The sequence below is a fragment of the Nansenia antarctica genome, assembly GCF_963989245.1.
Source record: "Nansenia antarctica genome assembly, chromosome: 11".
NCBI classification, from domain to species: Eukaryota; Metazoa; Chordata; class Actinopteri; order Argentiniformes; family Microstomatidae; genus Nansenia; species Nansenia antarctica.
In genome coordinates this window covers 15224205-15247611 of record NC_137681.1, presented here as the reverse complement: position 1 = coordinate 15247611, position 23407 = coordinate 15224205, and the positions used below count along the sequence as shown (strand labels likewise).

Genomic DNA, 23407 nt, shown 5'->3' with positions numbered 1-23407 from the left:
GCTGTGGAGTGTAGTAGACAGACACCCTAACCAGTCTTTTATCCCCCCCCACACACACTGATAATGAGAGAGGATGCTGTCTCTGTCTGTCTGTCTGTCTGTGTGACTGCATCCCACAGAGAATCTTTGTGAAGGTTGTGAGGAGATCTTTGAAGGGACACAGAGTTTTAACATGCCTCTCAAGAGTTTCTAACTTTTAACTTAATTTTATTTCACACATATACTGAACTACTGTATGTTCTTTATTATTATGATTCCTATATACTGATATACATGTAGAGTTAGCAATACATTATTCAGTGCTCTGATTGGTGGTTTGTTCATCCATCTCTGTGGCTGGAAATGCAATCATCTTGGTTGTTCTAGTTTGAAAAATGCTGAGCTAGGCAACATCCCAGAAACTTGGCAAGAGACAGAGGACACCATACAGTATGGAGGGGGGGGGGGGGTATATTTACTGCTTGAACACAACTATGAAATCTATGACAATCTATGAAATATGTTAGCATCTATATTATGTGAAACTAAATGCATCTGATATTTCCTTAGTAGCGACATTATTCTCTCTGCCACACACACACCCTCTCTCCAATTAGAGACTTAGGTCATTGCTGAGTTCAAGGAAATTATAGGATATGCGATTACCATTAATGTGAAGCTAAATCTACAATGTGTCTGTTCAACAGACGTAAATAAAGACTGACTGGGCTGCATGGTAATTAAAGTAAACGGCCTTGTTTACAAGGTCCTTCTTGCACTCAGATGTGAGAGACGTGTGGGTGAAGTTGGAGATTGAGATCTTTGAGTCTAGCGGCCTTCGTAAAAAAGTGGTCAACACTGCCTCCTCATGGGAAGTAAATCAATTGTTTCTAAAAGTAGGCTAAGTGTGAAAGAGTCATTTGGTTACCCAGGTATTTGTTTCAGCAGAACAGAATGGATTGCAAAAGATGGGGTACAATAGCAGTAACATTAGAGATTCCCATTTATATACCATTACTAAATACGGAACTCATTATTAACAATTCATTATTCTAACAGTTATAAACGTGTAACAAATGTGTGTGTAAACCAAATGGTTCACAAATGGTTAGTCAAAATTCAAATGTTCGTCACATAGATACAACATGAGTGTGAATAGTGCATAGAGGGAGATGTAGTAGAGGATGAGTATTTGGAGGTCGATAGCAAACATTTTCAAGGAGAAGACCAACCATTGCCCTTTGACCCCTTGTGCAGATTCTGGGGGTTCCAAACCACCATGCTCACATCCTATAAAACACTCTCCCTGACCCCTGACCCCCCTGTCACCGGAGACACAGGCATGGGCCCAACTCATTGGTCATGCCTTTCCCAGGCAGACCAAGGTCATTTCCATATGTGGCTGAGAAGTCAGCAGTACACACACTGTAACTGTTACCACGTGTTTAGCCTGTGCTTCTGGATCAGGGGAAAAACTGAAGAAACTTAATTCCATATCTGCATAGGTATTCATGACCACCGGCACATGATGTACTTAAAGAACACAGCCTATTTAAGGGTAGAATATGATGTTTATTGACACCGCCAACACAGTAATTGAACTAATATTATTGCCAAAGTAGAAAGAAAAATGTTTACAAGAAAATGCAAAAATACCAAATTAATATAGCATGCATTAAGGTTTTCGTTTCAAATGAGTACAGTAGTTGACGGGGCATTTTATCTTCAACGTAGCCAGGCTTCATGCATCATTCATGCATTCATGTTGCTGACTCTGTTGTAGTCCTGCATGTTCACAACATCATATCTATCAACAAAAGGATGAAACCACACATTAAAGTGTAAACAAACTTGAAACGGATGGGCTCATTGTAATACACACACACATCATTTAGATTGAGGATAAATACACACATTGCTCAGTCATTACATGGATTACAATGAGCCTGTTCTCCGGCTTCTACCTCCACCTGCCTCCCCTGGTATACATTTATGCGATACCACTCGATTATGAGAGACAACGCTCTGTGATGATATAGTATTTTGTAATATCCAACTTACCGCAAAGATGGTCTTTGTACCGAAACATCTAAAAAGCAAAAGGTTTTTCAAATATGTAGTCACGTCTATTGAATACATACAGTATATAACACATTAGTACAGTACTAGGCCTACAGCTTGCACTTACCTGAGATGTCATTGTCCAACACATGTTTTTTAATCATGCAGAGTTTGATGGCAACGAACCAAATAGCTACAAACAGTCCGATCCCTGCTCCGATCCAAGCATACGTGGCATCTGAGGAAAACAAACAAACAAACAAACAAACACACACAATATATTGCATTATGAATGAATGAATGAATGAATGAATGAATGAATGAATGAATGGTCTTTATTGTCATTGCTACAGTACAGGTACCAAACAACGAAATTTAGGAGGGGTGGCTCCCCTGGTGCTAGGAAAAAAATAAATAAATAAAATAACAAGAAGGGAAAGGAGCTGGTTTACATAAATAAAGGCTATGTACACTATCCACTATACTATACTGTACAGATAGACGACTAGGGTTGTCATATTGCACATAGTGTTATTGCACATTCATTTAAAGTGTCGCAGTTTGCTAAGCAAGAGCCCAGTCATAAACAGTCTGTTGCAACAGCAGCCACAGACAGACAGACAGACAAACAGCACCTATCCAGTTACTTGTTTTGCTGAAGCCAGGCCAAATCACGCGTGAGAGCTGTTTGATTTTGCAATGCATTTACTCTGCTCTCTCAGCATGATGGAAAGGCCTCAGTCATCGTCTCAGTCTCTCACTCTCTGGATTTGTTGGAATGCTAGGTTGCATCAGTAGTGTTCTGAGAGAGAGATGGCTTTGGCAGATCTGTGTTTGAGCCTGATTGAATTCTCTTGTCAACTGAGAGTCAATGACTAAGTCTTCCATGGATATAAAATCATTGATGGTGAATCATATCTCCTCCATCTTAATGACACGTGTGTTTTCTCACCTGGTTCATGATCGTTGTTTTCCAGTTTGTCTCCTCTCACACTTGTTACTGTTTATGCCAAAACACAGGGATGATAATAATATTATTAATGATATTATAGTTATGAAGCAAACTGGTTCACTTCTCTAAATGTCTGTCTCAGTCATCTCCACAGCTTCCTGTAAGAAGGTTGACACTGATCTCTGAAAACAGGATGTACAGGCTGAGGGGGAAAGAGACACAAAACAATTTGATCTCTAGTTTGATCACTGCACTGATAACTCAGCAGTCACAGAATCTCCCACATACAACTGCATTAACCAAGGTAACATTCCAGTTACAGTCATCATCATCCAAATAAAATAAAAAGATCAAAGAAATACGTATTTATAAAGTATATATATAAAGTATATATATATACTAAATAAATAACTTAAATAATATCAGCTGTGTAGAGGTGTTACTCAACCTACGTAAACAACATGTATCTGTCTATTTTGGACCCAGGCTTGTTGCAGCTGGGTCTGTTGACAGGTTTCAATAGCCAGATTGAACAATAGTGTGGTAACATGAACTCACTTGACTCCTCACGTGACTACACACACCACCCGACATCATACATCAGAGGTAGTCACAGCACTGGACGGCCAACACATAGACCCTGGTCACATTCCGCAGCCATGAGGGGGCCCATGTTAGACCTCTGACAAAACATGTCCACTGCAACTGAAAGTGGAGGATCTGACTTTCACCTTAGCACACAAGCTAACTCAAGCCCAGTACAGTGCTCTCAGCCTGCTGTAGATTGACTATGAAAACAACAAGCCAACTGATTTGATCATTTTACTGCCGGTTCTGGTGACGATTATCTTAATCATCCAGAAGTCTATGTGGAAATACATTGCTTTCTTATGGTTAATCAAAGCCAAGGCAAACAATGTACACCCTCCACCCACCAGATGTGGGTAGATTTGGGCATTGGTGGGTAAATCTGTGAATCTTATCCTATGGTTCAATTTACGTAACGAAGCTGGTGCGATCCACGGTTATGGTTACTGTTGATTCCACATTTGTAACAACATCCTGACGCTGAGTCTATGAGCTTTCGTAGTTCCAACAATATGTCTGGTTACAAACTACAATAAAGTATAACAGTGAAATGTAACTACACATGACAGCACGAGATAGACCAGTTACATTCGACCGCGTGTGATAGAAAACATGCAGGGGAAAATATTTCGCTCTATTTTGACAGGGATAGGTGCAACATTTCTGATTGGCTGGTTAATTTTATCATCCACCAGACACTTTGGCTGGTAGACAGAAAAGTGTATTTTATGCCCTGAACAAAGCACAGAACAAAGTCTCATAACTCATAAGGTGACGAACATCAGACATTCATTTGGTATGATTAAATCAAATGAACCCTGTTTAATACTACTAAAATCACAATATGTTCTTGTTTGAATTACAGCCATATTGAAACACACAGTCACATATTGAATACTTACCAATTGTGAAGATAACTGTGATGACAGACAAACAGCCACTGTTTTCATCTCCTTGTTCTTTCTTAACCATTTCTCTATTGTTTCTCTGTTGTTCATGTTCTGGAAGCTTCTTGAAATGTGTTGTCTCTCATTTCCTCTCTCTGTGGCCTAGAATGGATGATGGTGAGATGTAACGATATTTATGCCCGCATCTGAGCTTGTCTAATGCACCCAATGCAGTCCCCATGAAGAAAACCTCCATTAGTGGCCTAGTTCAAGGTGTAGTGTTGGAGCACTCAAGAAATAATGATTAGATTAGATTAGATTCAACTTTATTGTCGTTGCAGAGTACAAGTACCAGACAACAAAATGCAGATCAGTCTGATATTAATCATGAATTGATGTGCGTGACTCCAGTTTAAGGATTATTCACCTTTATGTACTCAGGCTTTACTTTTAAAAGAATAAACAGGTGGATTTACATGTTGTTGTTTTTTTAGAATGCACTGAACACAAGCTACATTCACCACTCACCCTCAACATGCACAATCCTGTAACATGATTATAATTATAACGTATGTGGACCCCAGGAAGAGTAGCTGATGCTTTGCATCAGTTAATGGGGATCCTAATAATCAAATCAAGTATACCTCTGCATATTCTCTGTGTATTTTATTTTAGGTTATCTTGTGGTTAGTGATTTAATCTGTTTTAGTCACAGCTCCCTGCCCTAACTTCCCTTTTGATACTGGCTACTGTTCTATTGTGAGAAGCTGTCTGGTACATTTCAACAATGCTACACATTGCTACAAATCAATCTGCATTCAACAGATGGTTTAAGAAGTTAATCCATTTAGAAATGTGATATAATCCACTCTAATCTAATGGGGACATAATGCCATGGCTTGTTTTGATATATTGTAATGAATACTGCTTATGAAGGATATATGATTACATGTTTGTAATTTCTTGGCTGGCCTTTGATGCTTGATCAGGACTGAGAGTCAAACACAAAGCAGCCAGCTTCATCTTACATACCAGTCAATATGTGTGTGTGTGTGTGTGTGTGTGTGTGTGTGTGTGTGTGTGTGTGTGTGTGTGTGTGTGTGCGTGTGTGCGTGCGTGTGAGTGTGTGTGTGCGTGTGTGTGTTGGGGGGGGGGGGGTTAAGATAGTTATTTTGTTTAAAGAAGTGTGCATGTTGAGATATGTGATTGTGACCGCATTTATGCATGCGTCCCTGAATCATGTTTTAACACAAGTCCCCTGTCACATGCTGTTGTGTTATGAACATAAATATGTTATTTACAAAATGGATCAGCGCATGCAACTGTATCCCAACATTTCTTGTGGTTGAATTATGAATGTAGGCTATATGATATTGTTGTTGAACTGGAAAGAATTCTGTTTGGCATCTAGGTCATAGACATGTGTGAACAAGTTCCAACGATAACAGACATAAAAAAAAAACACAGATATACAGCCCTGTAGACCATGCCAAGCTTAGACAAGCTTCTAGGGAGCAAACCATTTTCTATGTTGTTTGATTTGTTGTGATCAACAAGAACCAAACAGTGACCTTTAGGGGGGCTACTGTAGATCTGGATCAGAGAGAGAGTGAGGGGTGTCGGGTTCACAACACAGACCCTTCGCAGCTCTCCAGGGAGCGCTGGCTCGGGTCCTGCCATGGTTAGGTTAAGTAGCACCACCATGGCACTCAAACTCTCACACAGCTTTGCCTTGTAAAGACACAATGTGTGGTTGCATTAATAGCACACAGCCAGGCTGGTATCACCCATGATTATTTTTGAACTGCTGCTGCTGTGTACATGTTGGAGAGGCACAGACATGGACGATGGCTTTGGAGCTTTGTTCCCCCCAACTGCTTGGGATTCCTTGGCCCCAACCCAGAGCCCTGCAGCAGGTTAACTGCTCCCCCTCCTCCACCCCTCTGCACCCACTGCCCCCGTCCTCTGTAGAGGTGTGGGAGATAAGAGGAGCAGACAGACATTAACACATGATCTGGGTCTTTGCAGGTTGTTAACAGGAATCGCCGGGGGATTTTTTTTTAAGCATAATTAGAAAAACAGAGAGATGTTTGATCTGGCTCTAAATTGGGTCAAGACAATAGTGTCAAATACAATGACAAAGCAGAAACATAGCAAACATAGCAATGTCAGACCATACATCATCAACATGTGAGAAGATAGTTGGCTCATTTCAATCCATAAATTATACTTTTAACTGAGCTGGCAGGCATTGTGTTAAGTCTCGCCCACCGACTATATACAGTCGCAAGAAAAAGTATGTGAACCATTTGGAATTACCTGTTTTTCTGCAATTGCTCATAAGTGAACCCTTGGATTTAATAACTGGTCGACCCTCCTTTGGCAGCAATGACCTCAAGCAAGTGCTTCCGGTAGCTGCAGATCAAACTTGCACCACGTTCAGGAGGAATTTTGGACCATTCTTCTTTACAGAACTACTTCAGCTCAGCCATCTTAAGATGTCTGGTGTAAACGGCTCATCTCAGCCACTGAGATGAGTAACATGTTTTATATAAGTCAAAGTATCTCTAACCCACACCTCCAATCTCGTTTCATTGATTGGACTCCAGATTTTCTAACTCCTGCTTACTCAACAGTACTGGACAAGAACAATACAATAATTTGTGTGTTATTAGTTCAAACAGATTGTGTTTGTTCATTATTGTAACTTAGATGAAAATCAGAGCATATTCTATGACACATTTATGCATAAATGCAGGTAATTCCAAAGGGTTCACTTACTTTTTCTTGCCACTGTATGTTTATTATCCATATGCATCCTGGCTCCCACGTCCATATAACACTTTACAGGCCACATGATCCTGAACCAAGGTTGGTCAAGGTTGCCTCCTCCTGAGACCGGAACTTTGTGTTGTTCTGCTTTGACCTTTGAGTGAATACAGCCACTTCTGTTCCATTGGCTTCCAGGAATTATTGTGCTCTGTTTTGATCCCAGAGACACGTGGCCCCAGTATCTCCTCAGCCCGTTTCTGTGGAGTACTGTTGAGTAAGCATTGCAGATTCAGAAAACAACAACAACAACAAGCTACAATATCAGTCTCTTTTCGACCATGTTTTAGAGACTGCTAAGTGGGTTGTCTTCTCAGTAAAACTGTCAACAAATAAATAAATCAAGTTGAAGCCTACAGAAAGTATGGTGGTTAGATTTATTTGCTATCATGGATCAAGGATCATGCCGGGTACATTTTGTTTACAACCTCATCTGAGACCCTATCACTGAATAGAGCCAATGTGTTTGTCATCTGGTGATGTCGTAATACCCACTTCATTACTATGAATGTTGTTGAGTCAGAATGGATGTGCCTTGTCCTTGAGTGACCTAATAGTCTGGGTGGTTTAGTTAGGCCTGTATATGTAGGAGCATGCTAACCAGCTAACCCCAGCTGTGCTAGCAGCATCAGTGAACAACTGCTCTCCATACCGAACCCAGTGGAACATAAATGCCTGCTTTAACTACGCTGACCATGACCGTCAGTCAGCCATAGCCATGCGCCTAACTGCCTGTCTGGTCCCCAGCGGCCAGCAAGCTAGACCCATACTGCTGCACAGCACAGGGCCCATGTGTGGGTGTCCATCATATCCTCAGTTAGGCCGGATCCTGCCCGCCTCACTGCTTGCATGCTATGCTGCACTCCAGGGGAAAGTGTCCTCCGCTTCAATCTCCTATTATAGCATTGGCTGGCTGCAGGGCTAAGGCTACTGGGCTTGAGGAACTGACACGAGAACAGGGTCGGTTCTGGGTTGCTAGGCGGAGAGAGGGAGGGAGAGAGAGAGAGAGGTCCTCCTGCCGGGTCCATGTGTACTTATTCTGGGCGAGGTGAGTGACTACAGATAGTAGTTTGCTCTCTACATCTCCAATGTCCTCAGTGCTGACAGAGCAAGAAAGTGAATAGTCCCAAAACAATGTCGGGACTTTCCCCTCAGAGAAGGATAGGGCCAACATCAGAGGCTATATAACTTTGATCCATGTATGGGTCCAAGTATGAAAATAAAGTACCAATTAGGCTCAAATAAACTGTTTAATTTACAGTCTGACATTTAATTTTTTATGATTTAATAAGTACGTTTTGCTTATAAGTATCACTGTTCTTCTATCCTATCCTTTGTTTGTATGTAATCCTGCATTCACAGCTATATGACCATTTCCCCCTTTGTGTCTATGATTTGGAACACAGACTTTCCAGTGTGTCTGTCAACTTAGCAAAGCCACTGAATGCACTTTTTCCACCCAGTGGAATTACATTGGAGGCTGCTGTAACAGGTGTTGGTCTGACATGTCAATGATTAGTTCAGATAGGGAAGGTGTGGCAGAAAGAGAGGCAGGCCGTTACTGTATGAAATACAGCGTGCCAGAAATAGACCCGCATAAATAGAGCACCTTGGTACAGTAAAGTCAGGAGAAGTGCATGCATGGAAAAATGGATCGAGAGAGAGAGAGAGGGGGATACAATAGAGGCTTGGTGTGGGAAATAGTGGAATAAGAGAATTGATTAGAAAGAGCACATGTTTTTGTCGTTTTTTTTTCTCTGCATCTCAAATTGAAACTGGTTCTAATAATTTAAGATGCCACTCTCCAAGCCGTCCAGTGTGGTTTCCGTGTCAAAGTCTGTCAGCAGATAATCGAGTCCATACTTCCTTCACAATACCTAAGTCGCTCCAAATTGACCCTCACTTCAACTACATGGCAACAGCGGCCACCTCATTCACCCTGCTAGCTCATGCAGCCGTGCCCCAGTAAACAAAGCCATGGACAGTCTGTGTGAAAACCAGTCCTAACCCCTCATGGTAATAATCGGATAATATTAGCCTCTCATTGTAAACCCCTTGGGTTTTAAAGGAGTGTGACAACACACAGATTGTTTTCTATATCTATGTGTGACACTCCTAGAGATGATGTAATGTCCTATATTTGACATCTTATTTGAGAAACAAGTGTGATTGAGTCACAGGGCTAAAACACAGCCGGCCACTAACCCACCAGCTCCCTGTTTCCAGTAGGAGGTAAAGACTCACTACTCAACCCCTACATACATGAATAGCCACTGTTAGTCTTTGAAGGTGCTTAAAGGTAGAGAGAGCTGCTATGGGCCCATGCTCCCCCGCCGACAAAAATAGCCGATGACCGTTTCCATTTCATCTGCCTGCCACTCGACACCAAATGGGCCTTCCAATATGTGAGCTAGCTAGCTGTTCGCCGCGTTACTGCTCAGTTTGGCCACACCACCTTCTGAGGCTATTTCGGTAGTCTTCCGTGCTCGCAACTTGGAGCTCTTTACCCACCACTGCATTTGAACATGGATCGGAGGGCTTGAGTCAGTCTAGTAAGTTATCTTTGGTGATTTAATTCTTTTGGAAATGGAACCTTTTCATGCTTAAAAAAAAAGTGATAACATAGTATACTCACAGTCGTTTCTGTTCAGCAGCTGCTGTGGATTCATCCCAATATAAGGATTTTCTCATGATCCCCCCTGTCTTGGTTTGACCCTTACCCTCGACATGGAGTACAAACTCAAAAGGTGAGGCCACATTCTAGTTCAACATATTGCTTTGGTTATTGTGGTTATTGTTATACTATGGTAATGTGGAAGTCCAAGGTTCTGGGGTTTAGACTACAGGTACTGTATCTGACAAGACAAGACATTTGTCGAGAGCATTAAGTAACCCCTTTTTCACTTAACTGTATTATTTTTTTAATTATTATAATTTTTTAAATTTTAACATTTTGGGTATTATTGTAGCCATGTATAAAATATGGACTGAGGTTTTAACCCAATTGAAGCAGAACATTTAGGACTGTGTGTTATGTTAATATGACTTCTACAACATGACCCCCGTACATGTCTGCACGTCGATATGGTTTTGACGAGTTTCCTTGAGGTGTGGTAGATGAGATCTCCTGTCTACTGTAGTTCCTCCTTGGGTATAAATACACAAGCAGATGCTGGGAAACCACCCTGGCTGCTAACTGTATCAAATGATCAGCACTGGAAAATAACTTAATGACAGCCAAACTCTCTGGGAAAGTCAATACATTCTTGAAGTCATGCTCATGAGTTTCACTGTAAAAAGTGTTGCTGACTGTGGCGAGGGCAGAAGATAATTGTAGAAGTTTGGTTTTTGGTATGTTTTTTTGTTAGCATAATGGGGTCATAATGTCAGTCTGACGGATATTGATTGATCTTAACATGATCTTCGAACATGAACATAGAACTTGTCAAGGACTTTATAAATCAAACTTTACTCAGTGTTGGACTGATAATATCAGTCTATACAATAGTCCATATAATATGTATTGTATTGTATATACCTTCACATAGGCCTATTCTGTTTGTGTTTATATTTATCTCAGATCAGCTGTACTTTTAAGGAGTGTTCCGATTTTGTAGGATCACTTAAGAGTTGACTGATATGCCAATTGTTGAGCTCTCAGGTCAGAGTATATACATGGGTTAATGAGCTATTCCAGTCCCTTCACCCAGATAGCTAAACTAAGCTACAGTAGACAGCTGCTGCTAAAGTGAACTGTGAATGATGCCTTGCTTTACTTGCATTCTAAGCATTCCATGTACACTTAATATCCCTCTAAAATATGAAATAGTCTTGTGGCATGATTTTCTTACGTAAGTTTGACCGTGGATCAATTCAGAAAAATATGACCACGTCAACATCACAACTTCCACCATACACTACGGCTATACACACATACGAACATGCATGCATATGCTGACGTATGTGAATGGTGTAAACAATAACACTGAATACTAATGCTTTGTGAGACTAAAGACGTATATGGACTACCATACGGTCATAAATAATGGATGGAGCAGCAAGGACATGCTGCGGCTATATAACAGAGGTGGTCATGCTTAATATTTAGGAGATGGCAGGGAAGCATCCTCCAGCCCTTCAAATAGCCCATGGATGGTATGGAGTGTTTGTTTGTGGTTTCCATGGTGACGGGGTGGTTAGGTTCAGCACATGTCTTGTCTTGTACACAAAGGTCAGAGCTAGATCTATTGGTTTCAAAAGCATTTATAGAGCTGTTAAATTTAACACAGCCTTTTGTACACTAGCTGATAATGTCTTATAGTGTAATAACTAATGTGATGATTTTAAACTCTTGTATCTCAATGCCTTAGATTTTGCACCTACAAATGTGTAATAACTAAGTGCATAATATTCCTTATTCCATATTTGAAGAAACCCCTCATCACTCATGCATTTCTGTGCATTTACAAATTAGGAATGTGCATTGTAATAGCAAGTTATTAGTGTGCATTGTAACAGCACGTTATTAAAGTATTTACAGAGGTATAGGGGCAAATGAATGTAAAGTTCGACCACATGTACCTTTTGCACATGCATGCTTCACTAACTGTTCACAAACTGTTAACTGTCAACAACTGTGACATGCATGCTTCATGTAATGCAGCATTCTGTTAAATTAGCTGATTTGACCCTTTCGATTGTAACACAGTTTTTCTCTTGCTTAATATTAGGAAGTTGTCAAAGTCACAACACCTTTCCGATGGTGAGCTGACCAGACTGGGCATTGTGTAGATAAGGGGCGTCTGAGACTGGCTGCACAGGCGGAGGTGTGAGAGGTGACCAGCGATGTCCGCTATGAGCTGCATGGAGAAGCGGCACGTGGGCCACAGGGGGAGCAGCAACAACATGCTGCACCATCGCTTCCCCAACGGTTTTGCTGAGAGTTTCATGGACGAGACCGACAAAGAGGTCAGCAGCCTGACGGACCGTGCCTTCCGGAGCCTGTGCGTAGGAGACGAGGCCGTTTACAACGACGTGTCACCTTTCAGCTGTCACAAGCCCCTGGTTGAGGAACCCTCAAAAAAGACTCACGGGAGTGCCAAAAAAAAACATGCCAACAATGCTCAACCATGGGGAGAGAAAAAGGGTGCGTCGAACGTGTCCTCCCTCCTCAGCGCTTTCAGCGCCACGGAGGAGAGTTCTGGATACATGCTAAACAAAAATGGAGATTCAAAGGACTCTAATGGGGACTCTTGGGATAAATCAGCCCTCCTCAGCATCCAAAGGGAGCTATCTGAATTCTCCTTGGATTACCATAACAACATCACAGACGGACATTTTAACCAAAACAAAAAATCATCATCAAAGACTAAAACTGGCAAGGCCGGCATCAAGCGCTGGAAGCTGAACATCAAAAACTTTTTCCTCCACAGTGAGTTCAGCCCGTTCCAGTCGTGGAGGGAATTCAACAGATTGACTTTTGTGCAGGAGGAAATAACCTCGATTCGACCCATGGACAACCCCCCTAAATGGTACGACTCCCTGCTTTACAAACAGCTGACTGAGGCTCATAGAAACGAGAGTCTGCATACAGAGGAGATGGGACACGGCCAGAAGCCAGTTGTACCCACTGCTCCACCCCCTCCTCCTCCTCGTCCTCCCCCCAAGGTCCTGCCAAAACCCTCTGCTCCTGAGAAGAGGTGCACCTCAGATGGAAGTGAGACATGCGCCCCCTGGCGGAGAAATAGAGTAAGAGCACAAAGTGCTGTTCCGGGCAACCAACCCAGCGTATTCTTCCCTTCCAACGACAGCTCCAAACAGAAGGAGGAGAGCCCACTGCCCTATGCTCAAAAGGAGGTGAAATCGGTAGAAGTAAAAACAGTGGAGGAGATAAGCTCTGTGGCTTCCACTCCGTTCAGCATCTCTCAGCTGATGACACCTGTTATTCCCTCCAGACAGCCAACAGAGACGTCAGAGATCCTGTCCCCTTCCCTGTTCGATCTGCCTCTCTTAGCCTCAGCTGATAAGGTGACCCCAGAGCCCCAGGTGGTTAAACGAGACAGCTACAAATCCATAGCTTCTAGCTTGCTCTTCAACCTCAAGGACAACAGAAAGAGGGTCAAGAGCAGGTATAGCCCAGCAAAGTTCAAAGGTTCTGAAATAACGGATTGCAGAAGTCAGTCCCCAAAGCTGGATCAGACTATATTCAAATATGGACCAGCTGGTTCTGATGGTACAGCCTCTGGCTTCAGCACGCCTGCAATTCTGAAAGATGGCCAGCCGATCTGTAGTCCTGTGATGGAATCTACCAATGCCCACACTGTCGCCCTTAGGAAATATATAGATTCTGATAGACCTATATCGGATGATTACTTGATATCAAACTTATTGCAAACCAAAAGAGAGGCTGCGGGTAGCCGGAGCCTTAGTGATGTGCCGGAGAATGGCATATATGATGGGTCTCCCTTTGCACACTCAAAGTTGAACAAGAGCCCCATGGTTAATAAACAAAGCTATCCATCTTTGAACTTATACAAGAAAGCTAGTTCATCAGAGCCTGAGATGAAATACCTCCCAGCACCACTGAACAAGGATACATTATCTGTTGTCAATAAAGACAGTCCTACCAGTCAATATAAAGGACTGTCTCCCAATATATCAGAAACCCAAGGACTTTCTCCCAATGTTTCAAAACCCAAAGGACTTTCTCCAAATATATCAGAAACCCAAGGACTTTCTCCCAATGTTTCAAAACCCAAAGGACTGTCTACCAATATATCAGAAACCCAAGGACGTTCTCCCAATGTTTCAAAACCCAAAGGACTTTCTCCAAATATATCAGAAACCCAAGGACTTTCTCCAAATATAATATTTGACACTAAAAGACCAGTAAAAGAAATTGTGGCATTAGCAGAGAAGGATGTTCGTGCACAAGCTTTAGCAACAAGAGAAGTGTTCAGAACTAATAGGGATGCATTAAATACAACAAGAAACAAACTGCTGTCTTCAACTACAACGGACAAAATTAAAAACCCATTAAAAGACAAAATGGAGTTAAAGGAGAAAGACGTGGTTGAGCAGGCTATCAATGCAATAGAGTTAATCAGAGCAAATAGGGATGCATTCACTACAGGACAAAATAAATCTCCCAATAGATCAGAGGCATTTGAGGCATTAACTGTGAATAGAAACAGCAATGTTAGAACAGAGGCACCTCCAGTAAAAGATGCAATTATGCCAGAACATAGTCATTTCCCTTCAGTGCCAAGGAGGAACAATGCTACAAAGGACTCACAGGCAGCACTTGAACAATATCAAACTGAGGACAGATTTACTAATGGAGATGTTTCAGAAATCAAAGAGAAAGAGCCTGTTAAAAAGCAAGGCAGATTTAAACATGTTTTTTCAGCTAGACAAAACAACTATATCAAAAGTCAGAGATATACAGTGGTGGATGATGATGAAGAGGAGGAGGGTGAGGAAGATGTTGAAGTGGATAGAGAGGTTAACACTGAGGTAGTTAAAGAAGCACAGTATTCAGAGCGGACAGTGTCTATGAAAGATATGAAAGATAGTGAACAAATAATAAGTGACTTGCATGCATTAAAAGACCTTGAGAGAGCTAGATTGGGTGATAATGTGAAGCGCAAACCAGCTAGTAGTAATATAGATGAGGAAGCCAAGGCCAAAAATGATTTAATTTCCAGGGAACTTAGAAACATCAAAAGGGGAATGCTTTCCATGAGAACCAACACATTTGCTAAAAAAGAGGAGGGGAAGACTAAACAAAAAGAATTTTCAAAGATAGACAACAATGTTGTTGTAAACAAATCATTGATAAATCATAATTATGACAAGGCTAAGATGGCATTGGAGGAGATCATATCTGACAGAGCGGACAGACTTAAAAGCAAAGTATCTAAGAATAAAGACGAAAGAAACACACTGGCCGAGGAGAGCCCTCTTGATGACAATTATGCTATTAGAGTGCAGGAACGTAAACAAGCAAGACAGGGTTCAGAAAGAGCTGCAGAGGAGAAACTGAACAATGGGGTGTCTGCGCAGATAGAGAAGGAGGTGAGGGAGAGGTTAGGAGATCTGAGGGATCATAACCAGATGAAACACATTCTCTCACAGAACGAGACAAAGACAAAACATGGTGAAACTCACAAGTCAGTAGCTAAAGTAAGTGCTCCTGATTTGGATAGAGTACATGCTGAACTGAACAGGCTTGCCACAAGTCAGAGTAAATACATAGATAAGGAGAAACTCAGAGAGGAGCAGGAGAAACTCCTCAATGATTTTTACAGTGACGAAAACGAAAAAGACCACATCAAATCCAGTGAGGAGAGTGAAGGAAGTGTCAGCTCTCCAAATTTTGAACAACACACATTAGTTGAAACAAAGGAAAACAAGATCAATTCAAATGATCAGCCAGTGGAGAAGGACAGAAGACCAGAGTTAACCCCTGTTCCTCCTGAAGTGCCACCTAGGAGCAAGAAAGGGATGACTAAAAAAGAAGGTAGTGTTGAGAGGGAGATAGAATGTACACCTAAGGATGAAGTTGAGGATGACATGAAAAATAGGGACAGTTCTATTAAGGATGAACAAAATTACAGCATGGAGACACATGTTGGGAAGGAAAAAGGACAGATGACAGCCAAAGTTTCAGAACTAAAAGAAACGTACAAAGACCCTGAGATTGTCAAAGCAAAAGTGACAGATGTTACCCAAAATAAGATTAAATCTGTCAAGCGGCAGGCACCTGGTCGTCCGAAGACAAAAACGGATGCCAGAATAGATGCATTTGAAACAGACCTCGCCACGGAACGTTCCAAACATTCAAAATGTTCACCTGCGGAAACGAGTGTAGAGAAGGTGAATGAAATGGAAGTTCAATTACATGAAAAGCCAACAAATGCACTTCCCAAGAGGGAGCACATGGCTGAAAACAAAAATCCTGATTTGTGGGAACACAAATCAAATACCGTGGCACTTTCAAACCAAGAAAGGGTCACTTATAAGGATGAAACAACAGAGAGTGTGGTAAAGAATCAAGCAACTGAAAATCCTGACAAGTCAAGTAGAGTTAGTGAGGATATTGGAAATGTTGAAGAATCTGTCCAAGATATTCACAGAGAAACATTAGCTTCTCCATTACTATTGCATGGTAATGGTACTAATCCAAGCCAACCAGATCAGAGCAGTATGTCCTCAAAGTCGTCCTATTTCTCTGTTGAGAGTGCATTGCAAAGAAACATTGAATCTGACTCAAATGTCTATCAATCTTTGGAGAATTTGATTACAGAAATAGAGGAGGTTGATGAACAAGCAAATAGTGTGTCAGAACATGCGAGAGAGGATTTGGAAAGGACAGAGTATTATTCTGTAAGTGATCATGAAAGTGAACCTGAAGTTGAAGTCAGGCCAGTTGTTTCTCCTAGAAGAGATGGAGGAAAATCACACAAGGACTATAAACTGAGAGGGAGAGAGATGGAGAAAGGAGCATGGGTCCACAGCTCAGCTGTCAAAGCAAGCAATCAAACCCCAACTTCCCAGTCCAATGTCTCTTCGCCAACTATGGGGAAACCTGCTTTATTCAAAGTGAAGGACAACACATTCACCTCTCCCCCCATTACCAAGACCATTAGACCAGTCTTGCACAAGACAAACCTGGACACTGTCCAACACTGGTCACCCAGGGAGAGCTTCAGTGGTTCTGAGAGGGGTGAGGAGGAGCTTCATCACCCAATAGAGAGCACAGAAACAGACTTCAAACCTAAACAGACAGCACCACTCCATTTTCCGCATTCACCACTGTCTCCGCCAAGACTAACCAGTGAAAATGTCTGCAAAGCCCAATATGGGTCTTTTCTCACAGTTCCAGTCGAAGATGATAGACATTCGGGGGTGAGTCCATCATCAGAGGGGGTGGATAGCTTGGCTGATGATACCTTATCCAGCAATGCAGCTACAGAGGACAACGGGGGCTCCAAAGTACCCAGCGAGAGGTCTGGGTCTGTCTGCAGTGGAAATGACAACCAAGGGCCAGGCAGACCACCCGTGGTCGCACCCAAGTCTGAGAAGGCCCTCCTCCGTGCCATGAAGTTGACCACCAGGAGGATCCAAAAGGAGGATTCCAAAAATAAGCCTGTTCACAAGAGTCGCAGTAGTAGCAGACGTGACAAACAGAAGAGCGATACGTCAGAGCATAAAAGTAGTAGTTCTAGTAGTGAGAAACATGGCAGTAGTGAGAAACGTCACCATGAGAGATCAGAGCAGAGTGGCCATAGCAGCGAGAAGCCCAGTCATGACAGAACGGACAACAGTGGTCGTAGCGGTGGTCGAAACGGTCATGGCTCCTCAGGACACAGCAGCCGTAGTGAAAAACACAACAACGGTTCCACAGAGCACCAGGGCCGAAGTAGTGGCACACACAGCCGCGAGAAGCCGGCGGAGCATATCCATAGGAATGACAGACACATCCCTGATGTACCTGAGCAAAGGGGTCGTAACATTGAGAGATCTACCACTGATAAACATCACCTTAGAGCTCAGAGCAATGACCGATACGTAAATGATCGAACGGAGCGCAGAATACGCGGCAGCGAGAATCCAGTCAGAGACAGAAATCAGCATATTGAGCAATCCATCATTGATGAACTACAGCAGAGGGGCAGGACCAGAGAAAGACCTACCAGAGACAAACCTGAGCGTAGGGGACACAGTATTGACTCATATGGCAGTGATGCTGTAGACTTGCCTTCCCATCAGCCCAACATGTCTCGCCAATCCAGTTACACAGGACAGCTCTCTCGCCAGTCTAGTTACGAGCATGCTTATGCCTCCACTGCCCCCGGCATTGTTACACAATCTTTCCCAATGACCCAACGGAAGCTCTTGCAAGACCCAGACTCGGGGCAGTACTTTGTGGTCAACATGCCTATCCAGATCAAGACAAAAACGTTCTTTGATCCCGAGACTGGAAATTATGTTCAGTTGCCAGTACAGCCACAAGAGGGTGCTATGACTCAGGCATCTACCATGGAGATGTTGAACGCGCCCCCGTCACTGGTAATGTACCATGGCTTTGTGCCAGTGCCCGTCTCCTCTTTGCCAACTCAGAAATCCACAGGCCAGGTGTCCTACCTGGACCAGGAGGACTTTGAACAAAGGCTGGGGAGGTCGAGGCAGAAACACAACAATGAGAGACATCCATATTTAGAGCCTGTTTATGGCTCACAAGACCACATGTTAGGGGAGTTCGTAGGAAGTGAGGAATTGGACTGTGTGAGCTGATCAGTATTGACAACTTTGTCGTGGGACAAAAGAAAAGTTGAAGTTTAGCTGAGTTGAAAAGGATAATGTGATTTCATGGATAAGAGATAGCATTCAAGGGTAAATGGCAATTGAGATAATCTGGCTTCAGGGATTTTGTATGATAATTATGTGTGGTTTGTGAAAGTTTTTCGGTGACATTTGAAAACAGAGACAAAAATGACATGGAGATTTCATGTACATAATGTATTTTACATGTACACAAAGGCAATGTTGTTGTAAATCTTGGAAGGAGTTTCATATATTTAATTGAAGTGGTATTTCAGTTTCCACAATGTTTCAGGTATTGTATTATGTTGATGATGTGTAAAGTTTTGCTTAGAGTTGTTTTTCCACAAAGCAGTTTGTCCTCATAAGAATCACAAGTCAAACATTTAAAGCAGAATCTAAGATATTTTTCACTAAGTATTGCTTTTAATGCCAAATCTGCCAAATGATATCCACTCTAATACTGTATTGCATGGAAAAAGTAAAATGACATGCAACTGAATATTGCAAGTCACAAATTGTGTTTGATATATACTTAAAGAGCTTGATTTGGCATTGATGCAAGTGGCAATAATTCATGTTTTATAACATGCAGTGTATGCTGACTATGTTTTGCAAATTGGTTGCATTTTGCATTGAATGACTAGATAAAGCAGGGCTGTATTTTGTCTGTAAACCATTCCAATAAAAACTATTTATGATTAAGATAACTACTGTAATTCTATGTTACTATTATAATTATTATAATTGTTCTGCCTGTCAGTGTTGAGTGATTTTCCCCATCAAATTAGCCATAAAGATCAACCACGGACAACAACACATGTAGTAGCACAGCACTGTAGCACCATCTTGTGTAAAAGTTGAACTCATGGTCACTCTTCACTATTGGAGTGATGGCAATCGTATGGAAAGGAAAAATAGTCCAATGGAAAAAATGCAAGGTACTTTATTGTATGATTGTGTAATTCTTAACTAACAACAACACTACTAAACATGTTGATGACATTAAAGCCCGGATTATCCACTGACTAGTTTATTCAGTCTTAATTAATTCGGATAAGTGTTTTCCTTTAGACCACGTAATTACACAGGCGCGTCATTTCAGCACCATGGTCAGCGCCACGTAGCATTACAGGTTTTCGAATTACAAAAGCCTATTATAAACCGTTACCAGAATCAATATTTCAATTGCAACAATTGACTTTATTATTTCTCAAAACAGTGGTGATATCCATTTACACATGTTACTGGAAATTAATCCGGTGACCGTCACATCGGGATTCGGGATTCATTTGACAAAAAAAATACCAAAATGTTCACGGAGAGCAGTGGTCATATTGTACGTAGCAGTCAGCGACATCCGCAGCTGACCGCCACCATGTCGTCATACTGTTTTAAAACCACGTTTTCCTCGTCGTCGAAATACAGGAGGCTGATAGATTCGAGTTTGTCAGGCACGCAGCACGGTGTGTCCACGTCCTTGGCGAGCTTAAGCGCATGCATGATGGACTGTACAGTGGCATGATTCGTGGCGCGGAGAGACTCTCCGAGCGGGAACGGACAGGAGCCCTTGCAGTGGTAAGCGTTGTAGCCCCGTGGGGATATGATCCACCCGCCCCAGCCGATCTCCTCGAAGTCCACAAAGAGAGGGACCCTCTGGCAGGACAATGGCCTCAACATGTGAGGAAAACGTGGGGCTGCGCGCCTCCTCCTCCTCCGGGTATCACCAGGTGCAGAATCTGTGGCATGGTTGGCATGTCCTACAATATACAATGAGACGAGATTACATTATATACTAGGCTACTATAGACTACTGTATTGTATGTTATAGTTTACCGCAGTTACAAGTGCAGACTTTTGCTATTTAAATTAGAAGATTTAGAAGAATTACCTTTCCTCTCCCGTCATCAGAGAATATGACTAAGTAAGCATTCTCCTCAGACGGCTCGCTGCGTCCACCTGAAACGGACAGCTCGGACTCCAGCCAGTTCCCCGATGGCAGAGTGGTCACGACCAGAATACCGTTATTCTCCTCGCTGTTGCGGATCCACTTGGACACCTGTCATACACACAAAATGATTTAATCACGAGCTAGTATTTCATTGAAACAAAAGTGCCACGGCGATGATGATGAAAGATGAAATAAAGGGAAAGGTGCTTACTATTTGTGTGACGTTGAAGATTTCCCATCCTTGAGTGTATAGCGGTAACAATCTGGAAGTGATCAGGTTTCCCCTCCATGGTTTCACTCGGCTATCCAACACTTCGTATACATCGACCTGTGCGTAAAAGTCGCGTTAGGCACAGTATAACGTCATATGGGATTACATACATTGATTCAATACTTGCAGAAATCTGTTTTATACAATTTAGGCCTACTTTGTAGAAATGGGGTCCATATGATTTCCCCAAGAAAATCTTTTGTTTTTGCCTGAACAAGCGAAATTCAGCTTTGATCATCCTCTCCTCTCTGCCAAATGAGGTCAAGTTGAAGAAATGAAACTTCCCACCGGCATGCCCTGCGTAGACAAATTAGGAAGAAAGAAAACAAATAATCCATATTTGTCAAATTATGATCATACAACAAGGTAGACCTATTGCTGACGATGCATACTTTCAAACGTGCATTGGCACAACATTATCCATGCGTAAATGCGCGCTTGGAATTTAGTAACGCACCTTTGTCTTCGAAGCTCCGCACTACATTGCCCTCCTGGATCTCTGGGTTCCTTGGTGTCCCATTGGTGTCAGCCATAGCGTTGAACAGGTCCAACATGAACTGGGGTGCTTTTTTATGAGGCGCTGAAGAACTCTCTGGTAAATCTTTGAGGTAGGCGACCACATCTAGCTTTTTAATCCTCTTTGTTCCAATCGGACGCGAGTCCTTCTCGTAAACCTCTTTGGAAACAACACCATCATATGAGACTCTGAACAGAGACACGCACCTTAGCTGTATTGCGAGAACGAGCCAAACTCGAGGACCCTGTAATATCATACTAGCGATAGCTAGAACAGAGTTCAACTGTTGAGAGGTCAATGATGATAAGGCTGTCACCGTCTTTGATGTGGATGGGTCCGTCTTGCGCTAACAAAAGAGTGACTGGTGATTGGTTGTGAACCACTGGATCATTGAAGCACATGCATTTATGCCTGATTTAAATATTATTCTAAACGACAAAGAGACAAAAAGCGCATCCGATTTTACCTATTGCCTACTTGTGGGTTGTCCCTTTAAACAAGCAGGTTATTTTGGCCTACTCGTCCGAACCAGCCTCGTGTTGTCAGAACACAGATTTTTTTTTTTTTACCCAATAGTTTCGACGCACAGAGGAAAACCGTTACAAACAACTAGGCTAAGTAATGACGTCTACACATTATGAACTGCAAGACAAATGTTTAGCCGAGTTTGTCCTCGTGGGATTCTCCCGCCTTGTTGTCCGTTATCAGTATGCAGTCAGTTGGTCCTCACAGATACGAAAGCAAACGAATAAGCACAGCTATGACGCAAATGAACACGGAGGTTTACTTGTTGTTGACCACATAACGATGTCTATCGGTGGTCATGACACCACCGGGCCTCTCCGTTGCGCGTTGTTGTTTGTAGAATGACTCAGAAAATTAACGGCAGAATCAATGCATGTGACACCTAAGCCGAAGATCTGTTTATTCGTCTGTTAAATACATGATTATCTCCAATCAGGCTAACAAAGGGGATCGACACATTCTAAGATAATTCCACTGATCAATGGGGCTTTCACTTCTAATGTGTTTAATCATATGAATCTCTAAGGATGATCCCCTCATTTAGAGGCAATTATACTCACTGCATTGTCACCGCGCACGTTGGCGCACAGCTGGCTATCAATCGGCAGACGGTCTTATTATCACAACTTAATAGAGATTACAGAGAAAATCAGTGATTGCATTTAAGCTATTCATTTAAAGTGTCCCACATTTCACCGTGTGCCTTTCCCCAACATACAATATATCTATGTGCATATTTTAGGGAATATAGGGCCACTATAAGCAACTGCTGAACAGCATAGGCCCATCTGACACCCACCCACACAATGAACAAACATGTTTGAATAGCAGGGGACGGTTTATGGTGCTTATGGACCAGGGTACAGGGAAACCTCTTTAAACTGAGTGTGTGGGATCAGCTCAAATGTTTACATTGAACATGTTGATTAATGATTGTGTAGACTTGAAGAGAAGCATGGACAAGCTACTTATTTGGAACATTTCCACGTGAAAGCAACCCAAAATGCTAAAATGATGAGGTGAGATGATAAGACCATGTTGGCAATTAAATATGTTGCAGTAAAACGTGTATGTCTAAAATCTGATGACTATTTAGGATTTGGTTGCTTGTGGATCTATTATCCGATCAAACTGTCAGTGGATTGACATACATGCAAACAGAGTTGTTCTGGCACGATGTCTCATGGTGTTTTATGAATATTTTTTAACTATGGCGCTAGATAGCAAGTTTAATCTGGATTGCATTGCTACAGTACAGTGTTTAGCAGCTTGGATGCAATAAGCGCATGTGGCCAGCAGATAGCGCAGTTGACCAAGGATTGAGCATCAATTCTTGCAAAAAAAAAAAAAAAAGTTTTTTGTATTTCATGAATTATTTTGTGAACATTTTTCATGATAATATCAAACATATTTTCATATAGTTTCTTCATTACTTCAGTTAGGCATTTTGAACTCTAATGATAGATGGCCTAACCGAAAACCCTTGGGCAGGGTGCCGCATCTGAAAATAGTATGCCTTAAT

The 23407-nt window shown here is 42.1% G+C and overlaps 1 protein-coding gene across 1 annotated transcript in view; it reads right to left on the bottom strand.

The window, feature by feature from the left end:
• Positions 1 to 19971: 19971 nt before the first annotated feature.
• LOC308167847 (bone morphogenetic protein 2) overlaps positions 19972 to 23407 on the bottom strand; it is a gene marked incomplete at both ends in the record, with an annotated part of 5889 nt that continues 2453 nt past the window's right edge. The window contains 6 exon segments of the mRNA XM_080542325.1: positions 19972 to 20346; positions 20349 to 20381; positions 20513 to 20680; positions 20784 to 20900; positions 21001 to 21140; positions 21301 to 21519. Of these exon segments, the coding sequence (XP_080398451.1) occupies positions 19972 to 20346; positions 20349 to 20381; positions 20513 to 20680; positions 20784 to 20900; positions 21001 to 21140; positions 21301 to 21519 (1052 nt within the window).